Below are 15,424 nucleotides of genomic sequence, written 5' to 3' on the forward strand. Positions count from 1 at the left end.
GGTGCCCGTTCCCGGGACGGTGCTGCGGGGCCCCGCCGAGGCCTTGGCTGCTCCTGCCTCCTGAAGAGGGAGGAAAACCCGCCCTGCTCGCCGCCGAGACCGAGTCCGAAAGCGTTTCTGCTCACGAGCGTTATGCTAATTTTTATTGTCATCGTCTTCGGAGAGAAACGTACCTCAGCGTGCGCTCCCGCTGCCAGGCGGCCAGCGGTGTCCGGTTTATTCTAAGGGTCGCGGCCTCGGCCTTGCCCTGCAGCCGTCTGCCCTGCGCGGGGGCGCCTGCGGGGTCACCTGTGCTGCCATGGGGCTAGACTATTGCCTGCGGAAAGCGAGAGGTGACATGGTATTGCTGTTCCGCAAGTTCAGTGAATACTAAACTTCTGCTACCGCCATCCAGTTTTTAATGTAGGAATAAAGTTGCTTATTCTAATAACGATTCAGCTGGGGATCTGTACTACACATGGAAGCAGTTGATGTCAGTAAATCTCCTACTTGCAGCGGGAGAATGGTAAACCTGCTGGCTTTGGCTGGAAGAGCTTTTTGTATCGTGTAATCTGTAAGGGGGTTTTTCATATCAGGTCCATTGTCTTCCTTCTTTATTTTTCTTAGCCTGATTCACTCAGTAATCTATGTGGGTCATGTACTGCTTTTTGCTGCTTTTTTTTTTTTTTTTCAACTGGAGACACTTAGCGAATACTTAGCAATGTCCTGGGGATTTATTTGCTTATAGAGGAATTCACAAAAGCACTGTTACATACTACTAAAAACAATGGTTAATTCTGTGCAAGCATCTGTATTTTACTGACATTAAAGTATTTTAAATTACTCTTTTGGTTAAAAGTAGTTTTCCCTGTAAGGGGTTCTTTTGTCACTGAGAACCTTGAATTTGACTTAAAGTCAGGATGAGGTTCTAAGGTCTCATTTGCTTTAGAACATTAGCATTCATGTTAAATTTTTGTTGTATACTAATTTTTGTTGTTTCAAACCAGAATAAGTACCTTTGCAATGTCGTGTTTGTTTAGGAGAAAAATAAGTATGTTTTTTAAAGTCTTCTGGATAAATGTACTTTTTACTTCCAGAGTATGAAGCAGAACAGCCACAATTTCCAGATGTTCATGGATCAAAACATGGATCTGTGAGTATCATTCAAGTAAAAAATCTTCATAGGGCTGGTTTTAAATTATTTTAAATAAATAAATGGGCAAATTAGGTTCCCACAGAGTAGACTCACTCATAAAATGAAAACAAAATTGCATTTTGCAAACAACTTTCGTGAATCAACAAATGCAATATTCCAAATCATTGCTTTTATTTAAAGCAACTTGGTTAGTGATATCCTAAAATTAGATTACCAGCTGTGTTTGATTTGTACATCTCGCTGTCTTTTTTTCTGTGACTGTCTGCTTCATAGACAGGCCTCTGAAGTGTGCAAGGATCCCCTTTGGGTGGTGTTGAGAGCAGAGTGAGCACTGAAATACACAGGAGAGGGGAGCAAGCACAGCAAAGGAGTTATGCCTCAATTTCACATATGTGATAGGTCACTTAGATGTGGTGATTGACATTAGTAGAACTAAACCTGATCAAAGTCGTTTGAAGTCTAATTTAGACCAAATAAATTCAGCCTAGGTGATTGACATTAGTGGAACTAAAGCTGATCAAGGTTGTTTGAAGTCTAATTTTGACCAAATAAATTCAGCCTAGGAAGAGTTATTTGGCAGACCCAAAAGAAAGACAAACCACTTTAAATCTTTGTCCCCAGCAGTTCTAGGAGCAGCAAAATTAATTCTTTTGGGCATCACATACAGAATTAACTTTTATTTAAATTAGGCATTTTTGTAGATGTTTTAGCTTACTATTCTGTATTTAGGTTACTTTGTTATTTTAAAACTACTTTAAGACATTGTAATTTAAATTGCGTGACAGTTGGTCTGCTTAGACATACCCTGTTTCCCCAGATGAAACTGGCTCCATTACAGGCTGTTATTAAATTTGAGTAGTGAACTCTGCCTGGGGCATTAGTCCACGGATAATATATTGATAATTTGAGCATCTGAATAAAATCGTATACCTTTTTATGTTGATGCACTTTCTTTTAATTTCCAAAAGGATCATTTTTTCATCTTGCATATGTTAAAAAGCAGTCTGTCTGCAGCCATTGACATGCAGTGTATTAGAAGTGTAGTGGCCTGATCCCACCAGCTGCTTTTCAGTAGCTCATAAACTGAATTTTAAAGTGAAACTGTTTAGAAGACATAGTTTTCATAACATGTTTTCATAGCAAACTGCAATGGTGGTGCGTTCTTGGGGATAAAAGGGTGTATCTGCCTTTCTGTAACAGGTGTTGCTCAGTGTCTGTTGGAGTATTCTTCTTGGCTCAGTGTAACAGTTCCTTCACTTCTAAAAACCATACATAAAATTGTAGACTGTCTTTCTCATGGTATCCATAATTGTTTCTGTATGCAGAAACTTAAGATTTGGATTTGCATCTGCTCTGAATTTGTCTGTGTTTTGTTTAGAAGGAAAATTTCTTTTCTTTAGAAGCTGAGTGTCAGGACTTCTGAGCAATACAGAAACAAATATATAAGCTTCTGAGTGGAAAAATAGTTAGAAAATGTTGCCAATTTTAATTTTTAAAGAGTTACTGTTTCTTAAAATGGCTAAAATATTTTAAAAACATTTTAAAATTATTTTTTAAACTGTGATAGCTTACTGTATTCTCTTAAAAGCTATCATATACCTTCTGTTAGGTTTGGATGTTTTTTATTGTGCTGGAAACTGCAGAATTTTTTAAAGTGCAATTTTTTTTTTTTAAGTACTCAGAAAATACTGAAATAATTTAATATTTGAATTAGAAACTATAATTCCATATTTTTTTAACTGACCTGGTAATTTTTCCTGTTGAATTGGTCATATATTTTTACAGTCTGATTGGGGTATTTATATAGGTTACATTTATCTTGAACAGGTGTCTTTGGAAGCAGGAATATTGCAGCCATCATGTATGAAACAATCTTATTCAGCTGATACTGTTGTCCAACAGTCACTTTCCATACCTGAGGCAGGCCCCTTCCCAGAACCACCTGATCCAAAAACATGTAAGTAGGGTATACTATCTTGAACTCTGCTGTGATTATTTTTCTTGCATTTGGCAAGGGTTTGTAATTTCTTGACTTTAAAGTGTTAACAGCTACAACACCTTTCCTTAAGTTGAATTTGCACGATTAGTCCTCTGGTGAGTAAACAGGGAGCCAGCTTGGCCACTTGGTCAACAGGAGAAAGCTCAGATGGTGCATTACAAATCAGTAGCATTGTCTAGCTGTTAAGGTAGTTTGGTTCTCTTCTGAATGACTTTTTATTTAGGCACTTAGAGAAAGGCAAGCATTTCTTGCTCTAATTTAATAGTGCAAAACTAGGATCAATAGACTAAATAGACAATTGAGTTTGAAAACTGTGTTCAAAATATTATCTTTTCCCAGCTGATTGGAAAAAGAATGGAAACAGCTCTAAAGTTTTGTCCTTCCATTTTTATAAATTTCTATATGTTACAAAATTTACCAAGTAGCATTGTATTTTTATTATGCATTTTAGTCCTCCTTTTTGTCTTCTCTTCCATTCATTCTTGTTCATTAGGAATTCTTGTTGCTGGTCAGAAGTAGTGTTACCTTTGGCTTTTACATACATACATATATATATATATATATATGGTGTCCTTTCAATTATGAACATTTTTTTGGCAGTATAGGAACCAATTAAAGGTACAAAGCAGACAATAAATTCAGTGTTTCAGCTGTGTTGCCAAAAGAGAACACTTCTATGACATAATCTTTACTGACCACACCAAAACCTGAGTACTTACTGAATGGCAGACAGTCTGGCTTTAAGTCAAGGACAGCACTTCAGCCTATAAGCCACCCCTGCTTGACTAGAATCCTAAAAGGTTTGCTTTTGTTCACCTCTCTGAGGGTTATGCTCTTATACCTTCATACTGGGTCATGTTCCTTGTTCCTACTGGCCTGCTGAAGTTGAGTTCCTCCATGTGCCCTGTCTTCATCAGAAGGGGTAAAAGGCTCCTCCACTTCACCCAGTTTATAAGCTGATGGTGAAAGGTCCCATTAGGAGAAGATGGAGATGTGAGGAAAAGTTGAGAAGGAAACAGAGCTTGAGTCTCTCAGTTGAGCCAGTATGTAGCCATTGGGGTGTATGTAGAGCACGGGCAATAGAACTGCTGTTTTTTTGGTGATGCTGACTGCAGCTGCTTTCTTCTGCTTGGAACTCAGTGATGCCAATGTGTGTGAGCACATGGGAGGTATGGTAAGTAGACTTCATGTGAGGGCAGTGCAGTCAAACATCAGAGAGAGATGCCAACCCAGTCTCCCAGGGTGGAAAAATTGGTTAGACAGAGTCACGTTCAAATTTCTGAAGGATCTGGCAAGCAGGAGGTAATTATAAGAAAGAAATCACAGCACCACTGAAATACAACCTTTGTATTTTCCTCTGTCTAGAAATTCAGTTTTATGACCAACCCTGTTACCGAGATTGTAAAGGGATGAATATAGATACCAAAAGTGTCTCTATATATAGACCAAAAGGTCTAGCTGTAACAGCACTGAGTTCAGTGCAGGCTAATTTACTTTTTTTTTTCTGTCAGAGTAAATTAGTCCACGTCGCTTTTTGTTTCACTAGCTAAACTGGTGTCTGAATTTACTAATTTAAAACTAAGTCTGACATCTCTGAGGCATGCTGTAATTTGCAGTGTTGATGCACCTTTAGTTTGAAATTTACTCAAGTTGTCTTGGCTGAAGAGAAGACAGATCCATGGCTGTATCTGAACTGAATTAATCTGTTCAGTTCAGGCTGTGCTGGTATTGATAAAATGACTGATACTTAGTTCATGATATCTTATGTTTGTCTTTTTGAGAAATCTAAGTTCTTACCTGTAAGTGAAGGCTGTACTGTTTTGCTCAGGTTCTCCTCAAGAATACTTGGAGTATTATGTATTTCCAGTACTCTTACCTGGAATGGCTGAACTTCTGCATCAAGCAAAGAAGGAAAAATGTTTTGAGGTTAGTTTTCAGTTTTCGCTTCAAATCATTGGCAGGAAGTTATAGCCTTTTATTTCACAGGCTGTATTTCTTTGTTTGATCTTTTGCAAGAAAACCAGCCATGATAATATGAAATAACAGATCATGAGTTGTTTTGGATCTGGTCTTGAATGTTGTTTTCTCCAGTAATTCAGAACAGATTGCAAACTACACACACTTAATCATTATGACCATCTCTAACTCACAACAAACCCTCCTTAAATATCCAGTTGTATTTAGCCTAAATAGTGTTGTATTTTAGAGAAACAGGGTTCCTTTCAGATTAATATGCATCACTCCTTTGAGGGTGATGTAAAGAATTTGAATTTTACTTCATTTACTCCGTTATTTTTGCTGGGCTGGCATCCTAATTGAGGTACATTCTGTGTAAATTCCATTTAAATGGAACGCAGGGTTTTCAGCATTATCGAGCTTGTAAAAATCGTACATTTTAAAGATCATTTTTGCTACATATAGTTTTATAAAGTTGTTTTTTTCAGTGTATGTGTGTGTAAACATATCTACAGATACGTTCCTCATTGTATATAGGGAATGCTTAAAAAAGCATTAGAATTGCTGCAAAATAAATCGCATTGTATCACCATAGCTTAACTCACAACCCCCCAGCAATAGATTAGGTACTGGGAGTTGTGGGCTTTTCCATCATTTCTCCTATTTTATCCAACCATGGAAGTAATTTTATTTTCTATTTCTTTTCTACTTTCTATGTGTCATCCACACTTCCCAATATAAAATGTCTCTATTTTTATGCCCGCAGCTGAGCCTCCTCTTACTTGCAGCTTGATAAAATAAAGAGCATTTAATATAAATGATAATAAAAATATCTCCCATTTTGTACATGATACACATCTGAGGAATACAGTTTGTGCTCTTGGGGTTATAGGTTAAAATGTTATCGATTAAAAGTGATAGCGAAGTGAGGAGGACTTTATGTAACTAGTGGATTATTAATCATTTTAGGTTTTGATCTACCACCTCTTCAACTACTGACATTGACTTCCTGTTACAGGCATGTGTATATAGGATAACAGACATCCCAGAACAATTTTTTAAAATTATATGTGTGCTATTTACTACTGACCTATACATGCCTGGCACAGCCAAAAATACAAAAAGCTTCGCAAGCTTGAGCGGTCACCCCAGACTTGCATTTCAATACCAAATCTGTACATTTAATAACATTATTTCAAATTTTGCTTAGTCTTTACAAGATTTGTGTCTGTCTATAAACTGATTTATATATGTGTGTAGATGTATTTATAATCTGTGATTAATACAGGTGGAATAAGAAAATGGTTCATTTACATGTCGTTATGGTATGACATCTCTGTACATCATTCCTGCCATCACATTTACATTACCTAGCCAAGAATAGATTGAACATATATATTATTCATCACACTTTTAATGAAATCTATATTGATTTTTTTTTTTTTAAAGGAAGCACATATCCTTTAATAGGAAAAAGGCATGTCTTACAGCTGGCTTAAAATACAGTCCTTGATAGATATTACGTGTTTCTGAAGGCAATAAAACAGCACTTAATACAAAAATAAGAGAATTTTTAGAAATATTTCAGTTTCAAACTCAGGACAAATCTAAGATTATTTAATCTATTTTTTTCTGAGAAACTTTGCAGAGCTCAGTGGTATATAGATTAGAAAATATCTGTTCTGAAGACAGATTTTTTTATGGGTCTGTGTGTTGCTTTATAGAAAACTAAAACCCAATTATATTCTAATGTATAGAAACTGCATAAAAATGAGCACATCTTATCAAAATGACACTATGTGATTTTTGTTGTTATATGGAGAGATGTCCTGATATTGGGAAAGGAAGTTTAGGAAAGCAAGCTTATGTCAGATGATCATTTTCCACTGTGACATAATTTCTTCCTCCTTTTGAACAATAACTAGTAAAACAATAGCTCTTTGACTGCCATATAACTGAATATTTGTGTTCTTTTCCATTACTGTCCAGGTGCTTGTACTTGGACATTCTGTTTCCTTACCTGACTTAAATATGTAATTCTGAATTATATTTTTGTTTTGTAAAAAATGTTGTGTTCCATATGGGTTTGGAGAAAAAAAACATACTATAATTTGCATTAAAATGGTTAGTGCCATTAGTGCCAGAACTGATTTTTAGGACCAAAACCAGAGCCTTTAAAAACCCAGAGAAAGTTAGGGACAAGGAGGGAGGGTTCTGTGATAAACACATGCGAAGATGGCTTTAAAAAATAGAAGAACAAAGAGTAGAAATATCCCTGGAAATCATGAGAGAACAGGAGAGGAACATGATTCATTGTGATTAAGCTAACTGAAATCATGAAGGATGAGAACAGAATACTGGGTTTGAATTTTGGCTAGACATGAGTCATTAAAGCCTGTAAAGGGCAGCTCCAATAGAATAAACCAGTAGAAGATAAATGGAAGCACTGGAAGAAAGGGAGGAGCCATCGAACTGACTGCAGTCAATGCTAAGCGAGCCTGGGAGAAGAGAGAGGGAATTGCAAGGGACAATGTAGAGTGGGTTTTTGATGAGAGGGACTAAAGGTTTTCATGTTTTGAAGGGGAATGAAGATGAATGAGAAGAGAATGAAAAAGAAAGTAGGAAATTGGTTTAGCAATTGAAACTGTGGTAAAGGAGAGCAGATCAAGGGACCCACAGAGGAACTAAGGGAAGAGATCAGAAAAGATGCATCCTTGTCTGGAAAGGAAGAACTGTAGAATCATATGGGAAAGGCAGGAAAAGGAGAAGGCTCTGCTGAAAGTAGTTGTTTGCATAGGAAAGAAATCTGCAAGATCTTATTTGGAAGGTGATTTCGAAACGTAACTTAAACATTTCATTTAAAATAGGCTCTCTTGCATTATGTAGTGTGTATGAAAAATCTGAAAAGCCAAAACCTCGAAGAAACTGCCAGCTGCTACATATATTTGCAGACTTCAAACTGACATAAATATAAGAACAGTCTGTAGAAGCTTAGTTTTTAAATTAGAGATGAAAGAAACCTATTAAGTTGCCCAGTGTATTCCTTTGCTGTTTTGTTTTGGTTTTTTTCCCCCTACCATAAGTTCTCCTGTGCTTTATTGTATCTGCTGTCAAATGTCTCCAGGGGAAAGACTATTTTCTTAAATCTTTTCTCTCATGAGAACTGAGTAATGCATTAATTTTTCAGCATTAAAACTGAACAATGTTTAAATATTTTTATTAGCATAGCTCTGAATTTTCTTTATGGTTAGCGATCACAGAAAGAGGATGCTGTATCAGACTCTAATGGAATATATTATAAGTATGGGAGACTGGGGAAAGTGAATGGAGGAAGGTTTCCTAATGACTTTGCCATCTCCCGATCACCAGTATTTTTACATTATTACCAAGTACATCATATTTAAACTGAAAAATGGAAAATGAATTCTGACTATAAATAGTTTATAAGCACATCTGCAGGTTAACAATGCACATTGTGCAGATACTTCCTGTGTTTATCCTGATTCATGTAGCATAGGAGGAATGTGTCAAAGGCAGGTCAATTTATGTCATTTTTTCCCTTCTATAAATTTTGACTGCTGTGCAACTAATGATTTAATTCACCAGTAAATTGAACTGTTTCCTGGCAAAATAATAACAAAATAAAAGAATATTCAGCTTGACTGAATTCTTCCCTGGATCTAACAAGGCTGAAGCAAGATGAATTTGATTCCTTTGGTGATGACTGTTTTGACAACACTGTTCTGATCCTTTTTTCCTGTTGCAAAGGAAAAGCAATTTAGTTAGATTAAATTACAGCTGCTAGATTAAATTGAAGTTTGTTGTCAAAGTATAGAATTTATTCTCTGAAACAATTCACTAAGTAATGGGACCCAGTTTCAAGCTGTGATTGAGAATAGCTGTACAACATCAGACTCTGCTATTTGTTTTCACATTCTGTTCAAGGCAAAATTTGTCCATTTAACTTCTAAAATGACCTGTAGAAAACTCTCAGGTGAAGGTGTTGGTCTCTTAAAGCTTCAGTGTTTGGCTTCTTGGAACAGTATCTAGTATTAGCATGACAAGTGTGAGAATTCCTTAAGGACATGTGTTTCTTCACAGCCAAGCACTCTAATGGAGTGCTGCAGGAACCCCAAAGCTTTTGTTGTCATGAAACAGATCATAAAGGCACATGGGGTTCAGTACTGATAATTGTTTTGCAATGTTCTCTTCTTCTACTCTGCCTTTTTTTTTTTTTTTTTTTTTTTTTTTTTAAGAAGTTCTCTTTCTTTTCTGTACTGTATGTCTACCAAGGATAAGATTCACTTAGAAAAGTAAAGGCTTTCCTGGGTATCATCTAGGAATGCCATGCAGTCATGCCCTAAACTTCACATCTGTCATCCCCCTGGCTACATTTCTGCCCTGTGCAGTCAGTGTCTCACATTATGTTCCTCTTCCACTTCACCTGTGCCTGAAGTAATACACTGACCCCCAAATTATGCCATGTGCTAATACCCCAAACTTTGAAAGAAGTATTGCCATGTAGAGCACATTTTTTTCTGCCTCCTCTGTTCACATCCCCCAGTCTTTTTTTGCATTATGTTCTTGCAGCACAGGGGAAACATGGATGGTGTGGATAATATGTAGAATAAAGTCATCTGTCATGCATTAAATTTCCAATTACTTATCTATTGTGTTTTTCTTAGCAAGAGGCAGTAGTACCTTCATTTCTTACATTTTATTGAAGACTCCAACCTCTTTCATGACATTTAGCAGTTTCACAAATGTGTTTGACCGGTGTGAATTGTTTTCCTAAAAAGTAATAGTTGCAGTTGATCTCCTATTTGGCAGGGTAAGAATTAGCTTCTGGATAGGAGCTAGACTTTCTCCTCACTAAATGGCTGCTATTTTGATAAAGCAAAGCAATCAGTGTCTCTGTTCTGCAGGAGCATAATGTCTTTTAATGATCACTCTCTGGCTGTGTACATCCATAACGCATCTCATGTAAGAGGGGTTCAGAACATACCAGCCAAGCTCTTCTGTTATTCCAACCAGAATATTATATTCTCCACGTCATCTGAATCCACAGATGCAGAACATTATATTCTCCACATCATAGTTATTCTGATTTATGATGAGCAGGATAAGCACCTGTACTCATTTGTACATTCAATCTGTAAGGATGGAATGCAGAGGGGAAGTCTCTTAAGAAAAGGAAGGCTCTAATTAATTATGTATTGATCAAAATTTATCCTTTGCATTTTGAACTTGAAACATACTTTACCGCATGCAGTGCTCTCCACCTAAACAGGTACTGGCTGCATGAGTCACTGTGGATAACCCACTGCAAAACATTTTGCAAAATTCTCATTGGTTGTCAAGAAATTTTAGGATTGGGAGCAAAGGGCACAGCTGGTTTGCTCTGAAGCTCCAGGTTTTGAACTTTTTACCTGGTTTTCTGTAACGTCCATGGTATCTGTGGTTGGTTTTGCCTTTCTTTCTGGACTACCCAATAGACAATTTTGTCTGAGCAGCCATACAATACCCTGCTGTGTGTGTTTCTAAGTATGCACAATGCCTTCAAGCTGGTTCCATGCAGGAGGAAACAATATTCCATCAATGTTCCTTTTGTGCCTTTGAAGTAATGAAGTATTTTAAGTGTGATAATAGAACTTTGAACAAAATGGCAAGTAATTTACAACATATTTTCACATATGAGTTCTGTTAATTTCTTTGTGATGAGATTGCCACTTGGAAAGAACACCATTCAGAGATACCCGTTACAGCTATATTGCAGCTAATATTAAGATAGTATATGTAAAATTTTCTCACTCATTCTTTGACATGACTTGAAAGCATTCCACAAAATTTCTATAAATTTTGGCTAAGGCACTGACTGTTGGCAGTAGCAATATTAAAGCAGAGTAATGTACTGTATGTTTTATTTAGTAAAAGCAGTCAATTTAGTTTCTGTTCCTCTCCAGTAGTAAAAATATGTGACCAATCCAAAGATAATAAATAATTTGAAACTATCTTCTATCTTTAGAGAAAAAGGACCAAATTTATTGCCTGTGACTTCTTAACTGAGTGGTTATACAAGTAAGTTAACTATGGCTTTTACTATTCATTATGCTCAATGATTCAAAGGCATTAATTTGCAAATAGAATAGCTGAAATTTAAATTAATAACAGTTGTTTTCTTTTTTTTTTTTTTAATCAGCAAGAACCCAAAGAGGAAAGATGAGTCATTCACAGAATTCTTTTCCATTCCTTTTGTTAAGGACTGGCTAAAGGACCAGTAAGTTATTACAGTACTCAGAGCAACATTCTATCCTTTTAGTCTTCTTTCCGTCCTACTCCAAAAAACTAATAGAGCTTTGATTCCTTAAACTGTGTCCTCTAAATGCCCTTTACTATGTGCAACAAAGAACTATGTGATGCTTCTTAACTTGGTAATGTATTAGTTGCAAGGTATTTTGTACCAGAATTGATCACAGAGAAATTAATTAAGGTTTCTAAAACATTTTAACTGTGGAGTGCAGGGCATGCAAAGAGTCTGGTAGTAGTATGAATATCTTTGTACTAAAGAGCAGAGCAGCATTTTCAATGCTGATTCCTACTATGGATATCTTTGAGGACATACAGTCTAGAAATTCTTCCCCTAACTGTAAATAGGGTGTTTTAAAAATACCTGTAATAGTCCTTGGTGTCAGGATGCATTTCTGCAGACATTTATGACTTTGCATCTGAGAAGTGAACACTTGTTTTGGTAGCCTCAGTTGCATATTCCTTGTTATTGCTTTAGAACCAAGCTGTACAGTAGTTTTGAAATAAATGTTACTGTCCTTCAGCCTGCAGTTTAACAGGGTAGGTGTTGTATGAGAAAAGAAGAAAAGCAAAGTGATAGGCCACAGTGAGAGAATAAGAAAATTACAGAGGTCAGATTTTAAAGAAAATTTTCAATTTGAAAACTTAATTGGAAGCTAGGCTGGTGGTTGGTGAAAAGAGATTAATATCTTTGTAGATATGATTTCTTTATTGCACTATGTAAGTGGAGCTTGAGCTTTCTTGAACTGTTATCATGTGAAGCTTTGAAGCCTTGAGTAACTGATGCTGCAAGAGGAAAGCTCCTTGACATTCACAGGCCTTTGTTGATAAGCTGGTGATTGTGGCATGAACAGTTTGACTATCTTAGAGGTAGTCATGTGGTCAGAGTTGTGTAGGAAGTTTCAGCAGGAAGAGATGGACATCTTCATAGAGTGACCCCTTTCATCTCAGCTCTGATACCTTCAGGTACCTGCTACTGCATCATACTGCCCAGCCACTGCTGTTCAAACTTGCCAACAAGATTCCTGTTTAAGACAGTGAATTTTGTAGTTTGGAAACTGATTATGAACTGCAGTGAGGTTGTCATCCTCATTCTTAGGCATCGGTTAGCAAGGCAGTTTCGATACCTCTGAATTGTGAGGATGGATATTTGTACCTAAGATAAATATCTAAAATCACAGTTTTACAAACGGTTATCTTGGAAGTAAAGCTGACCTAAATGGTTCCCTGTTCTCTCCTGTTCTTCACCCCAGCCTGCTTGTAGGCAACCTAATATCACCCTGTCCATTTGGTATGATGCTTAGTTATTCTCATCAGGGACCTCTTCCAAGTTAGAGATGTCTCTGCCAAAATGTGAGAGGAGGATTTGTATAGCTATTTAAAATACAGATAATTTCTCCAATCTGGTTCGCTTGGGAGCCTGACAAACCTTTGTATTGGCACAAAGGAAGGTTTAAAATGCAGGGCTCAGGACAAGGTGAAGAGAACAAATGAGCTGGTAAGATATAGAGGTGGTGGCAGGAACTGCTTAAGTCAGCTTTGCCAACAAGAGAATACACTGTGGAATCACAGCCTGAATGACTCATAGCTTCTGTTAGTACTTGTGCTCCTAAATAACATAGTGACAGCTCCACAAGGACACTGAAGTGTCACAGTCCTACTTAAATTGATACACGCTTGATCTTAAAACCTCTAAACAAGTAGGCCTTTAAAAATAATTATTATCAAAACCCAGATTTTTGTGGACTTACCTCAAAATTGCAGGTTTCTTAACAAATATTGCTTATGAAGTAAGCATTATTAGAGCAAAGTGAAAGACTGCAATATTAAATGAGAATAAAAATGAGAGAATTTGTTATGATGTCCTTCTGGATATGCCGTAAATAGTTTATTATTACATGCTTCCCGATACCACATTTAAAATGTAGTTGATTCTATGATTTTTATCGTAATTACCATTTTTATTTGTAAAGGAGTTTTCATTTTTTAACAGGATGTATGAATATAAAAGAGACAATATGATAAAAAGTGCTGGTCAAATTTTGATGGGAAACATCCTTATCCTGACTGTTTAGATAGTATAATAAAAAAAAAAGTAGTAAAAAGTGTTGCTGCAAATTTAAGGGGTAAACCCTTGTGTTGTTTTTTCAGCTACTTGGAAAGTGTTCTGAAAGATATCTTAAATAGGAATACGTTTCTATACTGAGTTAAAATAGGGTTTATCAGTGGAAAGTTGTCTTCGTGCTTAAATATCCCCCCCAACAACAACAACAACCAAAATAAACCAGAGGGATAAATTTTTCTTCTATCAGAGATCCAGCTTTTTTTAATACATTCCATACCTGAGTATGACTTTTTTGGCTCTCTTCCAGTTTCTTCTTTGAAGCTCAAATTTTTTTTTAAGAATAGTCAAAGCTACAATCTTATGAGCATCACTCTCTGTATGATGTGTTTCTAAATGAGATCTTGCAGCCTACTTTTCCTTTATGGGAAGGCCCAAATGCTGCATTGGTTTCCAGAATTTTAATGGCAGACACTGTACTTTCAAAAGCTTGGTTACTGTAGGTGAAGGAGCTTTTAAAATTCTAATTTATTTCCACCTTTATTTATAATAATTGCTATGACATCAGTAAATAAAAGCCTCAGTATAGTTACCTTGTCTTCTACCAGGTTCCGTATATTACCAGTAGCACTGGCAAAATATTATATCCCTTGGGAATCCTTGATTCCTGAAGGAGATTTCAAAAGCAATAGAGCAGTCTCAACACTGACTGGTAATCTGCATTTCATGTCCAGGAGAACACAAAACATTTCTGTTTTCTTAAAGGACAGCTGTACCTTTCAGAGAACAGGAAACTGGGGTTTTAACAAGAAAGGAACAAAAGTTTTTGGACACTTGCTGAGTTACTTACTGATGTCCCTATTCCTACATTCAAGACTGCTGATATAGCCAAGTAAAGCAAATAAAATTAGAGCCTTGAATGTTTTGTACTCCTATAAATATGCTAACGAGCACCACAGTTGCCTTTTGTCAGCATTTTCCAGTGGTGTTTCTGGTTGAATGGCAGTGAAGCTAATCGCAAGTAACCAAGCTGCATGTACTGAACCAGGGACAGGGAAAGAGAGTCATCTGTGGTTTTGCCCTGATCTCCCTTGAATTTTACTTTTCTGGCATAGATAGGCTCAGTCAGTATTCTCACTATCATGGGAGTATGATTACCCATCTGTCTTTAGCATATTAGTGAAAGAAATATGAAGAAAACAATAAAAAAAAGTTCCATTGCTCTGGAAAATACTGATATCATAATCTACTGTCACATTAATGTAATAATAGGACAGTATTGTTCAAGTTCACCTTCAACCCTTGTATTCAATGAAAGAATGGTGTGAGGATCTAGGTTAGGAATAATCGCAAGTATTTTCCTGGCTGTTGAAGATCAGTCTTTGCATATTTTAAAGGGGTTACAGGAACTGAAGGTGTATTTTATAAATAAACATTCAAATTTCACAAGAATTTATTCATCTGCATTTTCTCATTTTCTGTATAGAGGTATTTACTTCATACTCAGTTCAGAAGGACACTTTTCTTGGTTTAATCTATCTGTGTATACCAAAACAAATGTGCAGATACAGGGAAAACAAATTTATCATGGCTTTAATGAAGCTGAGATATGTGTGTGTGTGTGTGTGTGTCTATAAATGATTAGTAAATCTGTAGCGGCTTTTTGCCAAATATCTATATATGCATATATATATATATATTGATTATTTTTTTCTCCTCCCCCTCCCACATTCTAATTAGGTGAAGTCTGCTGGTCTCAGCTGCCTTTACAGTTGACTTCATTGTCAGTTCTCAGATGGCCAATAGGGGTAATTCTGCATGGGTGACTGATTTCTTTCTTTCTTTCCATAATGTGCCCAGTTTCCACAGGCTTTGCTTTCTGCACACTGCTATATTTCACTGGTCTGTAACTACATCAGCCATGTTTAAAGCATATTTGATTCACATTCATTCTTTTCCTCTTATT

General features: G+C 36.4%; 1 protein-coding gene across 1 annotated transcript in view; it reads left to right on the forward strand.

Moving 5' to 3' along the window:
- The first annotated feature begins 314 nt into the window (after nt 1-314).
- IQCK (IQ motif containing K) overlaps nt 315-15,424 on the forward strand; it is a 43,719-nt gene continuing 28,609 nt past the window's right edge. The window contains exons 1-7 of the mRNA XM_026858866.1: nt 315-332; nt 502-505; nt 1,077-1,132; nt 2,963-3,092; nt 4,963-5,060; nt 11,116-11,168; nt 11,290-11,367. Coding sequence (XP_026714667.1) covers nt 2,999-3,092; nt 4,963-5,060; nt 11,116-11,168; nt 11,290-11,367 — 323 coding nt within the window. The 5' untranslated portion in view covers nt 315-332; nt 502-505; nt 1,077-1,132; nt 2,963-2,998. The remainder of the gene's footprint in view (nt 333-501; nt 506-1,076; nt 1,133-2,962; nt 3,093-4,962; nt 5,061-11,115; nt 11,169-11,289; nt 11,368-15,424) is intronic.

This window comes from Athene cunicularia, assembly GCF_003259725.1.
Source record: "Athene cunicularia isolate RWA chromosome 14 unlocalized genomic scaffold, athCun1 chr14_part1, whole genome shotgun sequence".
Lineage (NCBI taxonomy): Eukaryota > Metazoa > Chordata > Aves > Strigiformes > Strigidae > Athene > Athene cunicularia.